The 15,028-nt window shown below is 45.1% G+C and overlaps 1 protein-coding gene across 1 annotated transcript in view; it reads left to right on the top strand.

Moving 5' to 3' along the window:
- The window catches only part of LOC141076038 (uncharacterized), a 98,331-nt gene that overhangs the window by 37,407 nt on the left and 45,896 nt on the right, over window positions 1–15,028 (top strand). The window contains exons 12-14 of the mRNA XM_073563297.1: window positions 2,226–2,321; window positions 3,116–3,211; window positions 6,933–7,028. Coding sequence (XP_073419398.1) covers window positions 2,226–2,321; window positions 3,116–3,211; window positions 6,933–7,028 — 288 coding nt within the window. The remainder of the gene's footprint in view (window positions 1–2,225; window positions 2,322–3,115; window positions 3,212–6,932; window positions 7,029–15,028) is intronic.

Genomic DNA, 15,028 nt, shown 5'->3' with positions numbered 1-15,028 from the left:
TAAGGAAACTAGTGTATATACCCTGTAATATTATACTTTTCAAGAAAGGCATCCAGTCCCTTCTTAAATTTTAGTAATGAATGAATCACTCATTACAACATCATATGGCAGTGAGTTCCATAGTCTCACTGCTCTTACAGTAAAGAATCCGCGTCTGTGAGTATGCTTAAACCTTCTTTCCTCCAGACGTAGAGGATGCCCCCTTGTCCCCGTCACAGGTCTAAGAGTAAAAAGATCATTAGAAAGGTCTTGGTATTGTCCCCACATATATTTATACATTGTAATAAGATCACCCCTAAGCCTTCGATTCTCCAAACTAAATAACCCCAAGTGTAATAGCCTGCCTTGGTATTACAGATCCCCTAGTTCCCTAAGAACCTTGGTCGCTCTTCTCTGCACCCGCTCCAGTTCAGCTATGTCTTTCTTATACACCGGAGACCAGAACTGTACACAGTATTCTAAGTGTGGTCGCACTAGTGACTTATATAGAGGTAAAATTATGTTCTCCTCATGAGCATCTATGCCTCTTTTAATGCATCCCATTATTTTATTTGCCTTTGCAGCAGCTGCCTGACACTGGCCGCTAAATGTCAGTTTGTCGTCCACCCATACACCCAGGTCTTTTTCTGTGACTGTTTTGCCCAGTGTTTTACAATTAAGCACATACATCTTGTTCGTTCTACCCAAGTGCATGACCTTACATTTATCCCCATTAAAGCTCATTTGCCATTTATCAGCCCAAGCTTCTAGTTTACATAAATCCTCCAGTAATATAAAATTGTCCTCCTCTGTATTGACTACCCTGCAGAGTTTAGTGTCATCTGCAAATATTGAAACTCTACTCTCTATGCCCCCTACAAGGTCATTAATAAATATGTTAAAAAGAAGCGGGCCTAAAACTGACCCCTGTGGTACCCCACTGCTAACCGTGACCCAGTCCGAGTGTGCTCCATTAATAACCACCCTTTGTTTCCTATCCCTGAGCCAGCTCTTAACCCACCTACACATATTTTCCCCTATCCCCATTGTTCTCATTTTGTGTATCAACCTTTTGTGTGGCACCGTATCAAAAGCTTTTGAAAAGTCCATGTACACCACGTCCACTGCATTCCCTTGGTCCAGTCCAGAACTTACCTCTTCATAAAAGCTTATCAGATTAGTCTGACAGGAATGGTCCCTTGTAAACCCATGTTGATATTGGGTCATAAGGTTATTCTTCTCCAGATACTCCAGTATAGTATCTCTTAGAAAACCCTCCAGGATTTTACCCACAGTTGAGGTTAAACTTACTGGCCTATAATTTCCAAGTTCAGTTTTTGTCCCCTTTTTGAATATTGGCACCACATTTGCTATACGCCAGTCCTGTGGTACAGACCCTGTTATTATGGAATCTTTAAAGATTAAAAATAATGGTCTATCTATGACTGTGCTTAATTCCTGCAGTACTCGGGGGTGTATCCCATCCGGGCCCGGGGATTTGTCAATTTTAGTGATTTTTAGACGCCGCCGTACTTCCTGCTGGGTTAAGCAGGTGACATTTAACGGAGAATTTTTATCCCTGATCATGTTATCCGTCATGGGATTTTCTTGTGTAAATACTGTTGAAAAAAAGTCATTTAGCATATTGGCTTTTTCCTTATCCTCATCCACCATTTCACTCAGACTATTTTTAAGGGGGTCAACACTATCATTTTTTAGCTTCTTACTATTTATGTAGTTAAAGAATATTTTAGGATTATTTTTACTTTCTCTGGCAATGAGTCTCTCTGTCTCTGACGTGTGGATCCGCCTCATAGGAAAGTCTTTCTTCACTGAGTACAGATTTTACCTCTGTTTCTAGCTCCACCCTGTCAAAAAAAACCATGTCTTGTATATAAAAGTAATTTCCACTAAAAGGGGTACATTATTTAAAATGTAATTTAGCAATTCTTAGTGCTTGTGAAAATAATAAAATTAACAAAAAATGTGGACTAATAGACATATTACCTACTTTTTTTACATTTTCCCTAATATCAGTAGCAAATAAGAAAAGATCTAAAAATGACATAAATATGAATATCCAAACATGAACATTTTTTTAGAGCTGTTAAAATTGCATGTAGGAACAGAGGAAAGGAAAATGGCCCTTAACTGGTTAATTTTTATTTTAATGGTGATTTATAGTTAATTTGCAATATGACTTGTTTTCTCTTTTGTGAGATCAATCTGAGTTTTTTTTTTTGCAGGTTGAACAGTAAACTTGAACAAATCAGCTGTAAGAAAGAAATCCAAGAGGAGTCATCAGAGATTTCTACAATCATGAAATCTAAAGAGAGTTCTGGGTAAGAACAGCAACAAGTTCACACATTGTAGTCATAAATAAAGCAAGATTCTACCACTAAAATTAAACATTGAAAATCCAACAACTATATATCAGTATTGTGTATTGCTTTCATGTATTTTTCATAATTTATTAAAAAAAATATTGATAGAGGTGCCCGTTGACCGAAAAAGTAAGATAAGCTGTTATGGGTCAGTTTAGTGACTCTGGTCTTTAATGCAGCCTGAAGAAGAATAGTTCAAAATACTGCACATAATGCAACCTCTGATGATTAATTCTATGTGTAAACTATAAGATTTTGTTAAGAATGGAAAATACATTTTCATTGGAAACTATGAAAATGCTTAAAACTGCAGTCTCTCATTTTAATTAATTACTAAAATAGTATTGAAGATTCCCTAACATTATCTATCTATGCTCAGGCCCCATATGTAGGTAAAAGAAAGATTTGGGGGCAATTCATTAACACTGATTTGGGGGCAATTCATTAACACTGGCATAGTGCACGCCGGTCTTAATGAAGTGCTCGCTGGAGTACATTGATCTCCATGTGCTACTCAATGAATCAAGCGCTTTTGATATCCAGCGTGCGCTGTCGCCAGAAATGTACAAACGCTGGGGGCTGACATACATTTCTTGAGTAAGTTACGCCACTGATGAATTTGACGAGTGGGCATGACCTCGCTAACTCCCGACAACTCCCGCCCATGCTACGCTCATATCACGGTATTGTGTCTTATTACTTGATTTTAGCTGCTTTGTCTTTAGTGAGATCAACCTGAGTTGTTCTTGCAGGCCGAACTGTAAACTTGAACAAGTCAGCAGCGAAAGAGGTTTTCAGGAGGAGTCGACACAGATATCTACAAACATGAAATCTAACGAGAGATGGGGGTAAGTACCGCAATAAGTTGACAAACTGCGGCCGTGAGAAAAGTAAGATTCTGTTGCTAAAAGTAATTATTGTGTTTTTAGGTGGTTTTAGCCACATAAAAAAAATTTAATAAGGTGCAAAAAGGTAAATTTTTTTCACATGGGTGTTCAATAGTCGAAAATGCTGGGAAACCCTGCGATAATCTTGTGTAGAAAAAAGTAATTGCCCCTTTGTATTAGATGATCTTGGCAAAGTTGTTTAAAAGTAACTGAACTTTTGACAAACAAATCAATAACACAAGTGAATATAAGAAACTTTGCAATATATGTCAGGCGCTGGGATTCTCCAGCTGCACAGGGTAGATCAAAAGCCTTGTCTGCCTCTGTGGTCTCCCATTCTGCTCTGGCCACAGTGGAGGCTGCTCAGCAAAGACGTCGGTCTCAGCATCTTTTTCAGACTCGTGCTGTTCACTTGGTTGCAGCTGGTTTAACAGCCAAGCCTATGGTAACCAGCGATAGGCAGCGACGAACAGATGCTCTGGAGGCTAAGTCCAGAAATCACCCTACTGAGAATGCTCGTGTAGCGACCTCTCATTGGTGGTCGGTCGTCGGCTGCTCTGGTGATGCAGCAGTTCTGGATTGGCCCACAAGCAAAGTTCTGTACATAACCTGAACCTATAGAAGGTCCTCCGAGGCACACGGCAGCACACTAATGTCATTTGCTGTCGTGTGTATGTGGGTGAAGACTTTGCTGCTCTGTCAGCTGTCCGAGTGAATAGCTTTCCTAAGAGAGGCAGGTTTTTCTCGCCACGCCAGGCGGTCCTTATTCTTCTCCCAGTTTAACTTTACTCTCCATTTTCTCACCGGGGAGAATAATTTACTGTACGTGCTGATGCCCTACCCGTTCCATGGTCCCATCCGAGGAGGGAGACGAGCCACAGCTTATTATCCCATTGGAGAGTCTTCGATCGGTGGCTCCAGTGTCTCTGGAGCAGGTGCCTCCAGGCAAATCCTATGCACAGGCATTTCGGCATCAAGAAGACCACTGAGCTGTTGGCGAGAGCTTCTTGGTGGCCTTGAATGTTACATCTTTTGCCGGTGGCAGATAGGCCCTGGGAGATTGTCGGTATGGACTTTGTTGTGGGCGTGCCCAAGTCCCATAACAACACTGTCATTTGGGTTGTCACCGACCATTTCTCCAAGATGGTGCATCTGGTTCCCCTTCCGCGCATACCGTCGGCATGGGCCTTGGCAGTGCTTTTTGTAAAGCATATTTTCCGTCTTCATGGGATGCCCGACAAGATTATCAACGATCGAGGTCCTCAATTCGCGTCTCGGTTATGGAGGGAGCTTTGTCGGCTGCTTAGCATTGAGCACAATCTCTCTTCGGCATACCATCCCAAGACGAATGGGCTAGTGGAGAGAGCCTATCTCGCCCTCTGATCCTAGGGTAGTGGATTTGGCAGTGGAGGCACGTGACATCTGGGATCGCACGCATGATGCTATTAAAGCTTCTAAGGAGAGAATGAGGGTCTCCGCCGACGTGCAGCGCCGTCCCGCTCCGGTTTTTGTTCTGGCGATTTAGTGTGACTCTCTGCTCGTAACATCAGGCTGCGTGTAGAGTCCACTAAATTTGCTCCCTGCTATCTGGGTCCTTTCAAGGTTCTGGAAGAGGTGAATCCTGTGGTATATTGCCTCAGCCTTCCTCCATGACTGAACATTGCTGACACCATAGGACCTGGGAGCCGATTGAGCACATTCATGCCCCCCCAGATTATTGCGGCTTTCGAGCGTGACGAACGTTACCGGGGGGAGATGTTAGGCACTGAGATTCTCCCTCTGCACAGGGTAGATCCCAAGCCTTTTCTGCCTCTGTAGTCTCCCATTCTACGCTAACCACAGTGGAGGCTGCTCAGCAAAGACGTTAGTCTCAGCATCTTGCTCAGACTCATGCTGTTCGCTTTGTTGCTGTTGGTCTACCAGCCAAGCCTATGGTAACCAGCGATAGGCAGCAATGAACAGATGCTCTGGAGGCTAAGTCAAGAAATTACACTACTGAGCATACTCGTGTGGCGACCTCTCATCAGTGGTTGGTCGTCAGCTGCTCTGGTGATGCGGCAGTTCCGGATTGGCCCACAAGCAAGGTCAGTCCGACTGGACATAACCTAAACCTATAAAAGGCCCTCCAAGGCACACACCAATGCGCTAATATCATTTACGGTGTGTGTGTGGAGACTTTGCCGCTCTTTCAGCTGTGCGAGTGCCTAGCTTTCCTTAGAGAGGCAGGATTTTCTTTTGGCTTGGCCTAGCACCTGTCTCAGCCACGTGTGTGGTTAGCACGAGTCAGTTATGGGGCACAGTCAAACCCACGAGCTTAAAACCTTTTGGTTCCAACTGGGTATTGCCCACACCTCATTTAGTACCGCTCGGTGGGTAACTGAGCTACGTACTTATATTTTTGCGTTACTCGGTGGACAGTTGTATTAGTTAGTTTTTTTCCTCTGCCACTCAGCGGGTAGTTGAGCTGGCATTCCTTCTTCAGTGCATACCACTCTGAGATGCTGTCAGAATAGTATCCTGCGTTCAGTCTGTAGTAAGGGCCAGATTGGGGGTGGTGCACTGCTTACCGCGAACAGACGACACAGACACGAGACAGAGGCAGATTTCGGGTACAACAGGTCCGAGTTTATTGGTCCTCCTGACGACTGCAGCAATACACAGCAGCACTTCCACAGCTCTCCGTGTTCAAGCCCGGGAACCGGCACCTTCCTTCTGTCGTAGTGATGTTCCTCGCGGCTCTTTCACTGGGGCTGCCCTAGGCCTATCTACCGCCAGCGCTTCACCAGTCCGAGGTCGTCGTCAGTTTGGTACCCCCAGGGCCTCGTCTGTTCTGCGGTTCTTCGAGTCGGGGCCACCCCCCTGGCTTCTTTTCTCCTCAGTCCCCTGGTCGAGCTCTCCACTACTGTTCGTTCTCCTTCACTGTCTCTTTTTCTCCTGAGCTCCTCCCAGGACTGGAACCCTCTGGAGACCTCTCCTGTCCTATTTATCTCCCTCCTCGGGAATTTCCCTCCTGGGTTCCTATCTCTCCTCCCCCCATGACTAAGCGTTTTCGTAGCCTTAAGCTGCTGTCAAGTCCTGTTCTCACGCTTCCCCCTGCCATCTTGTGGTCAAACTTAGGTACTGCACTCCTATTCCATTTTCCCCAGCTGTTTCCCTTTTATCATTACAAACATTCGTCTACAGTGCACCAACCGTCTCTTCTCCCTACAGACAAGTCCGTCCGTCAGGTTACCTTCCCTACAAGTCCACACTGTGTGTAGTAAACACAGAGAGTTGACTGATGAATGCTTGTTGCACGGCTCAGCCATTGTTACTAGCAGCAGGAAAACATCTCTGCACTGTGGACCCCGGGTTGCGATCACACTCAATTAGTTATTCTTATTTAGCGTGATCCGCCAACCCTAACAATATATCTTACCAGATATCAACATAATAGACACATATTACCTATGTTTTTTTTTACATTTTCCCCAAAATCAGTAACAAATAAGAAAAGATCTAAAAATGACATAAATATGAATATCCCAACATAAACATTTTTTTAGAGCCGTTAAAATTGCATGTAGGAAATGAGGAAAGGAAAATGGCCTTTAACTGGTTAATTTTTATTTTAATGGTGATTTATAGTTAATTTGACTTGTTTTGTCTTTTGTGAGATCAATCTGAGTTTTGTTTTTTGCAGGTTGAACAGTAAACTTGAACAAACCAGCTGCAAGAAAGGAATCCAGGAGGAGTCAACAGAGATTTCTACAATCATGAAATCTAAAGAGAGTTCTGGGTAAGAACAGCAACAAGTTCACACATTGTAGTCATAAGTAAAGCAAGATTCTGACATTAAAATTCAACATTGAAAATTCAACAACTATTTATCAGTATTGTGTATTGTTTTCATGTATTTTTCGCCATTTATAAAAAAACATATTGATAGAGGTGCCCGTTGACTGAAAAAGTAAGATAAGCTGTTAGGGGTCAGTCTAGTGACTCTGGTCTTTAATGCAGCCTGAAGACGAATAGTTTGAAATACTGAACATAATGCAATCTCTGATGATTACTGCTATGTATAAACTATTATATATTGTTCAGAGTGGAAAATACATTGTCATCGGTAACTATGAAACTGCTTAACCCCTTTCTGACATATGATGTAATATCCCGTCCATGTGCCCTGGGCCTCAATGTCCATGGACGGGATAGTATGTCATACGCCATCAGCCACGTCCATGGGGGGAGCACGGCTGATCGCTGCCGGGTGTCAGCTGATTCTCACAGCTGACACCCGGCACTAAGTGCCAGGAGCGGTCACGGACCACTCCCGGCACTTTAACCCCCGGCACACTGCGCTCAAACATGATCGAAGCATTCTGGGAACAGGCAGAGAGCTGTCATAACACGCAATAAGATTTTGGAATAAATTCTTGGACTTTTGTGCGCTACCAGATAAATTCACCAATCCAATATTTAAGAGAAAGATTAATCCATTTATTTCCCAACGCGTTTCGAAATGTGTACCATTTCTTCTTCAGGGGATGACATATGTCATCCCCTGAAGAAGAAATGGTACACATTTCGAAACGCGTTGGGAAATAAATGGATTAATCTTTCTCTTAAATATTGGATTGGTGAATTTATCTGGTAGCGCACAAAAGTCCAAGAATTTATTCCAAAATCTGATGTGTAAGCGGTCGCGGAGCTGACCTTTGGACGTGCAGCAAGCAGAACACTGATCCTACATGCTTTAACCTCTCCTAAAAAGGGTGAGTATAATCTAATCTACTTCTCCAGCATTAACCCGGATAAGACCCTATTGCGCTTTCTTGTTCCTTTAGTTTTGACACATAACACGCAATAAAAAAGACGGATATAAATAAACATGGTACCGCTTAAAATGTCATCTTGTCCCGCAAAAAACAAGCCACGATATAGCTTCATCACCAGAAAAATAAAAAAGTTATAGCTCTCAGAATGAAGAGATGCAAAAATCATTATTTTTTAAATAAAATAGTTTTTATTGTATAAAAGAGCCAAAACATAAAAAAATATAAATGAGGTATCGCTGTAATTGTACTAACCAGAAGAATAGAACCGCTTTATCAATTTTACCACAGGTTGAATAGTGTAAACCTCCAAACCAAAAGAAATTCATGAATTGCTGGTTTTTGTTCATTCTGCGTCCCAAAAATCGGAATAAAAAGTGATAAAAAAATGTCATGTGCCTGAAAATGGCACCAATAAAAATGTCTACTCATCCCACAAAAAAGCAAGACATCACATGACTCTGTGGGCCAAAATATGGAAAAATTATAGCTCTCAAAATGTGATGCAAAAACTATTTTTTGCAATAAAAAGCATCTTTTAGTGTGTGAGCTGCCAAACATAAAAATCCGCTATAGAGATCCGCTATAAATATAAATCAAACCCCCCTTTATCGCCTCCTTAGTTAAGGAAAAAAATAAAATAAAAAAATGTATTTATTTCCATTTTACCATTAGGGTTAGGGTTGGGGCTAAAGTTAGGATTAGGGTTAGGGTTGGGTTTAGGGTTAGGTTTGAGGTTAGGGTTATGGTTGGGATTAGGGTTAGGGGTTTGTGTTTAGGGTTAGAGTTAGAATTGGGGGGTTTCCACTGTTTTTGGCACATCAGGGGCTCTCTAAATGCGACATGCATCTGATCTCAATTCCAGCCAATTCTGCGTTGAAAAAGTCAAATGGTGCTCCTTCCCTTGTGAGCTCTACCATGTGCCCAAGCAGTGTTTTACCCCCAAAAATGGGGTATCAGCATACTCAGGACAAATTGCACAACAACTTTTGGGGTCCAATTTCTCCTGTTACCCTTGGGAAAATAAAAAATTGGGGGCCAAAAGATCATTTTTGTGAAAAAAATATGATTTTATATTTTTACTGCTCTACATTATAAATTTCTGTGAAGCACTTGGGGGTTCAAACTACTCACCACACATCTAGATAAGTTCCCTAGAGGGTCTACTTTCCAAAATGGTGTCACTTGTAGGGGGTTTCCACCGTTTAGGCACATCACGGACTCTCCAAACGCGACATGGCATCCGATCTCAATTCCAGCCAATTTTGCATTGAAAAGTCAAATGGCGCTCCGTCCCTTCCTAGCTCTGTCGTGCGCCCAAACAGTGATTTACCTGCATATATGGGGTATCATCGTACTCAGGACAAATTGTACAACAATGTTTGGGGTCCAATTTCTCCTGTTATCCTTGGTAAAATGAAACAAATTGGATCTGAAGTAAATTTTTTGGGGAAAAAGTGTCACGTTTCCGCCAGACTTAGGGCCTGCTGTTCCGGTCGCGGCCACTAGGAGGTGCCGGACCGCCACTTTATCGTCAGACTCAGGGACGGCTGTTCCTGCCTCGGCCAATGGAAGGGGCCGTGGTTCTGTCACGTCAGGCTCAGAGCCTACTGTCCCGGCTTTAGCCTCTAGGAGGCGCCGGTCTGTCACGTCGCCGTTAAATTCTGGGTCTGCTGCTCCTGTCGCGGTCACTAGGAGGCGCCATGGCTCGCCCGGGAGTTATGGTGCTGACAGAGTAAGGGCACCGGAGCAGGCATCTGGTGGACGCAGGCTCCACCCCTCTGTCAGTCATCAAGAGGTTACTGCATCTCCATCTGGCCTGGTCCTGGGGGCGGTACTGATGACATCATCAGTACAGGAACCTATGAGGGGTGACCTGATCCCTGAAATACCTTGGGACTGGTCTTGCAAGCCGCCGGATATATTCTTGGTTCCCCTGTGTGTTACTGTGTGAATTACTTTCTGACTGACTGACTTTGGCCTGGACTTCTGACTCTCCTTCTGCCTAACGATTCTGTACCTCTGCTACTCTCCTGGTTTATGACTCTTGGCCTGAATCTGACTCTGCTTCTGTCTACCGTTTTTGTACCATTGCTGCCCGACTGGTTTAGACTCGCATATCTCCACGTTTGTGTCCCGTATTGGAACACCTTTCTGGCGACCGTCCTGCTCTGGTCACTGCTCCTATTCAGACAGCGCCTCCTGGGCTCTGCTATAAATCCAGATCCCTGTATAGGGGTAAAGGGTATCAGTGTTTCTCGGGGTGTTGCCTGGCTGCAGCCCAGACCCGCAGGTGAACGTCACATTATATCCGGCCACATAAAAAAAAAACTGCTTCTTGTGTATATATCCAGCATATACAAAAGCAGTCTCCCTGAACTTTTTGTTTCTCTCCCTTCTTCTGACTGAGCTGATTTCTGGCCTAAACACCTGGTTCAGTGCACAGCCTGAAGGAGCACTTTCATCTTCCTGCACCAGTATGCTGCAGTCTGGAGCCTTCAGAGAGAGAGCTGAGCATCAGAGATCCATACTACTGAGACATCGGCCTCTGGGCAACTCTGGCTATGGTTGCCCAGGGGCACAGGTATTGTCCGCAGATGCGGCTAAAGTTTTATTGCCTATTGCCCTTTCTTTTGGTCAGAAATCTCAGTGTGTGAACGCGTATGTGGATTGTGGATCTGAAGGGAATTTTATGGATTCTTTGGTTGCTAAAAGCCTCGGTGTACCCCTATTAAGACTTAATGCCCCTATAAAAACTATGGCTATTAATGGCACATCTATTGTCCAGGAGGGGGTTAAATTTGTTACTGACAAAATCACTATGTCGGTGGGAGCATTGCATACCGAGGTTATGTCATTTTTTGTGATGGATAATTTGTCTGCTGCAGTCATTTTGGGAATGCCGTGGCTACGCCAGCATAATCCAGTCATCGACTGGCACCTAGGCGATGTTATACGCTGGAGTTCACACTGTCAGGAAAACTGCATGTCGCTAACAGTAAACCAAGTTAAAGTTAAACCCCTCCACATACCGTTTGCCTTCAGAGATTTTGAGGATGTCTTTTCTATTGCAAAATCTGAAAAGCTACCCCCTCACAGAAAGTATGATTGCCCTATAGATCTGATTCCAGATGCCCGTCTCCCAAAAGGGAGAATATTTAATCTCTCAGGTCCAGAGCGTCAGGCTATGAACGACTACATAGCAGATAGCTTAAAAAAGGGGTTTATTAGACCGTCCATTTCACCAGTTGGAGCTGGCTTCTTCTTTGTAGAAAAGAAAGATGGTGGTCTCAGACCCTGCATTGACTACCGGGAATTGAATGCAATCACTATAAAGAACCAGTACCCGCTTCCACTCATCCCTGATCTTTTTAATCAGCTAATGGGAGCCCGTTGGTTTACTAAACTGGACCTCCGGGGGGCATACAATCTAGTCCGCATAAGAGACGGGGATGAGTGGAAAACAGCCTTTAATACCCCTCTTGGCCACTTTGAGTACCTGGTAATGCCCTTCGGACTCAGTAACGCACCTGCCGTGTTCCAGCACTTTGTAAATGACATTTTCAGGGACATTTGTGGGGTGTATGTCGTCGTGTATTTAGATGACATTTTGATTTATTCTGCTGACCCTGTGACACATGCTCAGCACGTTCGCTTTGTACTGCAGAGACTGCGAGAACACTCCCTGTTTGCTAAACTGGAGAAATGTGTTTTTTTTTGCGGAGGAGGTACAATTTTTAGGATATGTGGTTTCAAGCACAGGCTTCCGTATGGATCCTGCCAAGATCCAACCTATTAAAACTTGGGTGCAACCCAAGTCGCTAAAAGCGCTGCAGCGATTTTTAGGGTTTGCAAATTATTACCGAAAATTCATCAGGGGTTTCTCCGAAATTGCTAAACCACTCACGGATTTGACCCGAAAAGGGGCAGACGTGACCAATTGGAACCCTGAGGCAATTCAGGCTTTTGCTACGTTAAAAGAGTGCTTTGTAGCCAACCCAGTTTTGGTTCAGCCTGATCTGGACCGCCCGTTTATTGTAGAGGTGGACGCCTCTGAGGTCGGAGTGGGAGCAGTGCTGTCGCAAGGCACTGCATCACTCACTCAGCTTCGCCCATGTGCCTTTTTCTCCCGCAAATTCTCTGCCACTGAGAAGAATTACGATATAGGTAATCGGGAGTTATTGGCGATCAAATGGGCCTTCGAGGAATGGCGCCACTTCCTCGAAGGCGCCAAACATAAGATCACTGTGATTACAGATCACAAGAATCTGACTTACCTGGAGTCAGCTAAAAGATTAAATCCTAGACAAGCGAGGTGGGCCTTGTTCTTCTCTAGGTTTGATTTCTTAATAACCTTTCGTCCTGGTACCAAAAATGTGAGGGCTGATGCTCTCTCTCGAAGTTTCTGCCCCTCACAGGCTGAGGACTCGGAGCCAGTTCCAATACTGGCCAATGGTATTGTTGTGTCGGCTGTGTCTCTGGACCTTCTGGAGGAGATCCGTAGGTCCCCAGAACTAGCCCCTGACTCTACGCCCCCCCAGAAATTGTTTGTTCCAGCGCCGTTTCGCCTACAAGTTCTGAAGGAGTCGCACGACTCCGTCCTGGCAGGCCATCCTGGGGTCAATAATACCGCCAGACTTGTGACTAGGAGTTTTTGGTGGCCAACAGTAGTTAAGGACTGCAAGGATTATGTACTAGCTTGTGAAATCTGTGCTCGCGCCAAGTCCCCTCACAATCGGCCTGCCGGCTGGCTCCAGTCCTTGCCCGCTCCAGAGAGTCCATGGACCCACATCTCCATGGACTTCATTACTGACCTACCACCCTCAGAGGGGAAGACATGTATCTGGGTGGTGGTGGACAGGTTCAGTAAGCAATGTCATTTCGTTCCCCTCTCTGGATTACCTAATTCAGAAACTCTGAGTAAGTTGTTTATTGTTCATGTAATAAGGCTGCATGGCGCTCCAGAGAATATCGTGTCCGACCGAGGTATCCAGTTTGTTTCCAAATTCTGGAGAGCATTCTGCAAACGTATTGGTATTGAATTATCCTTCTCCGCTTACCACCCTGAGACCAATGGTCAAACGGAGCGTACCAACCAGGCTCTAGAGCAATATCTTCGCTGCTATGTCTCGGAACATCAGTCTGATTGGGCGGAACATCTCCCATTAGCTGAGTTCGCTCTAAATAACCAGTACCAGGAATCTATCAAAACCACCCCGTTCTTCTGCAATCATGGTTTGCACCCACGTTTTGGTTCATTTTCGGCCAAGATGTCGGAGCTTCCGGGAGTGGAGAATTCCATACATCACTTAAGGACAATCTGGTCGGAGGTGAACACAAACTTGAAAGGGTCCCAGGTCAGGCAGGCTTCGGCCGCAAATAAACGGAGGTCCACGGGGCTGCACCTAGGAGTTGGGGACAAAGTTTGGCTGTCTACCAGAAACATTAAGCTTAAGGTGCCATCTGCCAAACTGGGGCCCAGGTTTATTGGTCCCTACGAGATATTAGAAGTAATTAACCCGGTAGCCTTTCGTTTAAGGCTCCCTCAGTCTTTTAAAATTCCTAATGTTTTCCACAAATCCCTTCTCAAGGTGTACCGCTCCCCAATTCATCCTGTCCAGTCCCCTCCTCCTCCAGTTTTGGTCAAGGGTGCCTTGGAGTACGAAGTCCAGGGCATCCTTGATTCCCGTTTAGTGAGAAAGTCTGTGCAATATTTAGTTCATTGGAAAGGCTATGGCCCAGAGGAGAGGTCCTGCGTCCCCGCTAGTGACATTCATGCCAAGGGGTTGATTAGAAGGTTTCACCTCCTTCACCCTGATAAACCGGGTTTTGAGGGTCCGGAGGCCCCTCTTGGAGGGGGGGGTACTGTCACGTTTCCGCCAGACTTAGGGCCTGCTGTTCCGGTCGCGGCCACTAGGAGGCGCCGGACCGCCACTTTATTGTCAGACTTAGGGACGGCTGTTCCTGCCTCGGCCACTGGAAGGGGCCGTGGTTCTGTCACGTCAGGCTCAGAGCCTACTGTCCCGGCTTTAGCCTCTAGGAGGCGCCGGTCTGTCACGTCGCCGTTAAATTCTGGGTCTGCTGCTCCTGTCGCGGTCACTAGGAGGCGCCATGGCTCGCCCGGGAGTTATGGTGCTGACAGAGTAAGGGCACCGGCGCAGGCATCTGGTGGACGCAGGCTCCACCCCTCTGTCAGTCATCAAGAGGTTACTGCATCTCCATCTGGCCTGGTCCTGGGGGCGGTACTGATGACATCATCAGTACAGGAACCTATGAGGGGTGACCTGATCCCTGAAATACCTTGGAACTGGTCTTGCAAGCCGCCGGATATATTCTTGGTTCCCCTGTGTGTTACTGTGTGAATTACTTTCTGACTGACTGACTTTAGCCTGGACTTCTGACTCTCCTTCTGCCTAACGATTCTGTACCTCTGCTACTCTCCTGGTTTATGACTCTTGGCCTGAATCTGACTCTGCTTCTGTCTACCGTTTTTGTACCATTGCTGCCCGACTGGTTTAGACTCGCATATCTCCACGTTTGTGTCCCGTATTGGAACACCTTTCTGGCGACCGTCCTGCTCTGGTCACTGCTCCTATTCAGACAGCGCCTCCTGGGCTCTGCTATAAATCCAGATCCCTGTATAGGGGTAAAGGGTATCAGTGTTTCTCGGGGTGTTGCCTGGCTGCAGCCCAGACCCGCAGGCGGACGTCACAAAAAGTTAAATATTCATTTTTTTAAATCATTCCAAAAATTCCCGTGAAGCACCTGAAGGGTTAATAAACTTCTTGACTGTGGTTTTGAGTACCTTCAGGGGTGAAGTTTTTTAGAATGGTGTCACTTTTGGGTATTTTCTATCATATAGACCCCTCAAAATGACTCCAAATGTGATGTGGTCCATAAAAAAAATGTTGTGAAAATGAGAAATCGCTGGTCAACTTTTAACCCTCATAACTTCCTAACAAAA

Source organism: Dendrobates tinctorius, unplaced genomic scaffold (assembly GCF_039654945.1).
Source record: "Dendrobates tinctorius isolate UK_male_01 unplaced genomic scaffold, ASM3965494v1 ptg000384l, whole genome shotgun sequence".
Classification (NCBI taxonomy): domain Eukaryota; kingdom Metazoa; phylum Chordata; class Amphibia; order Anura; family Dendrobatidae; genus Dendrobates; species Dendrobates tinctorius.
This window is presented reverse-complemented; position numbering and strand designations above follow the sequence as displayed.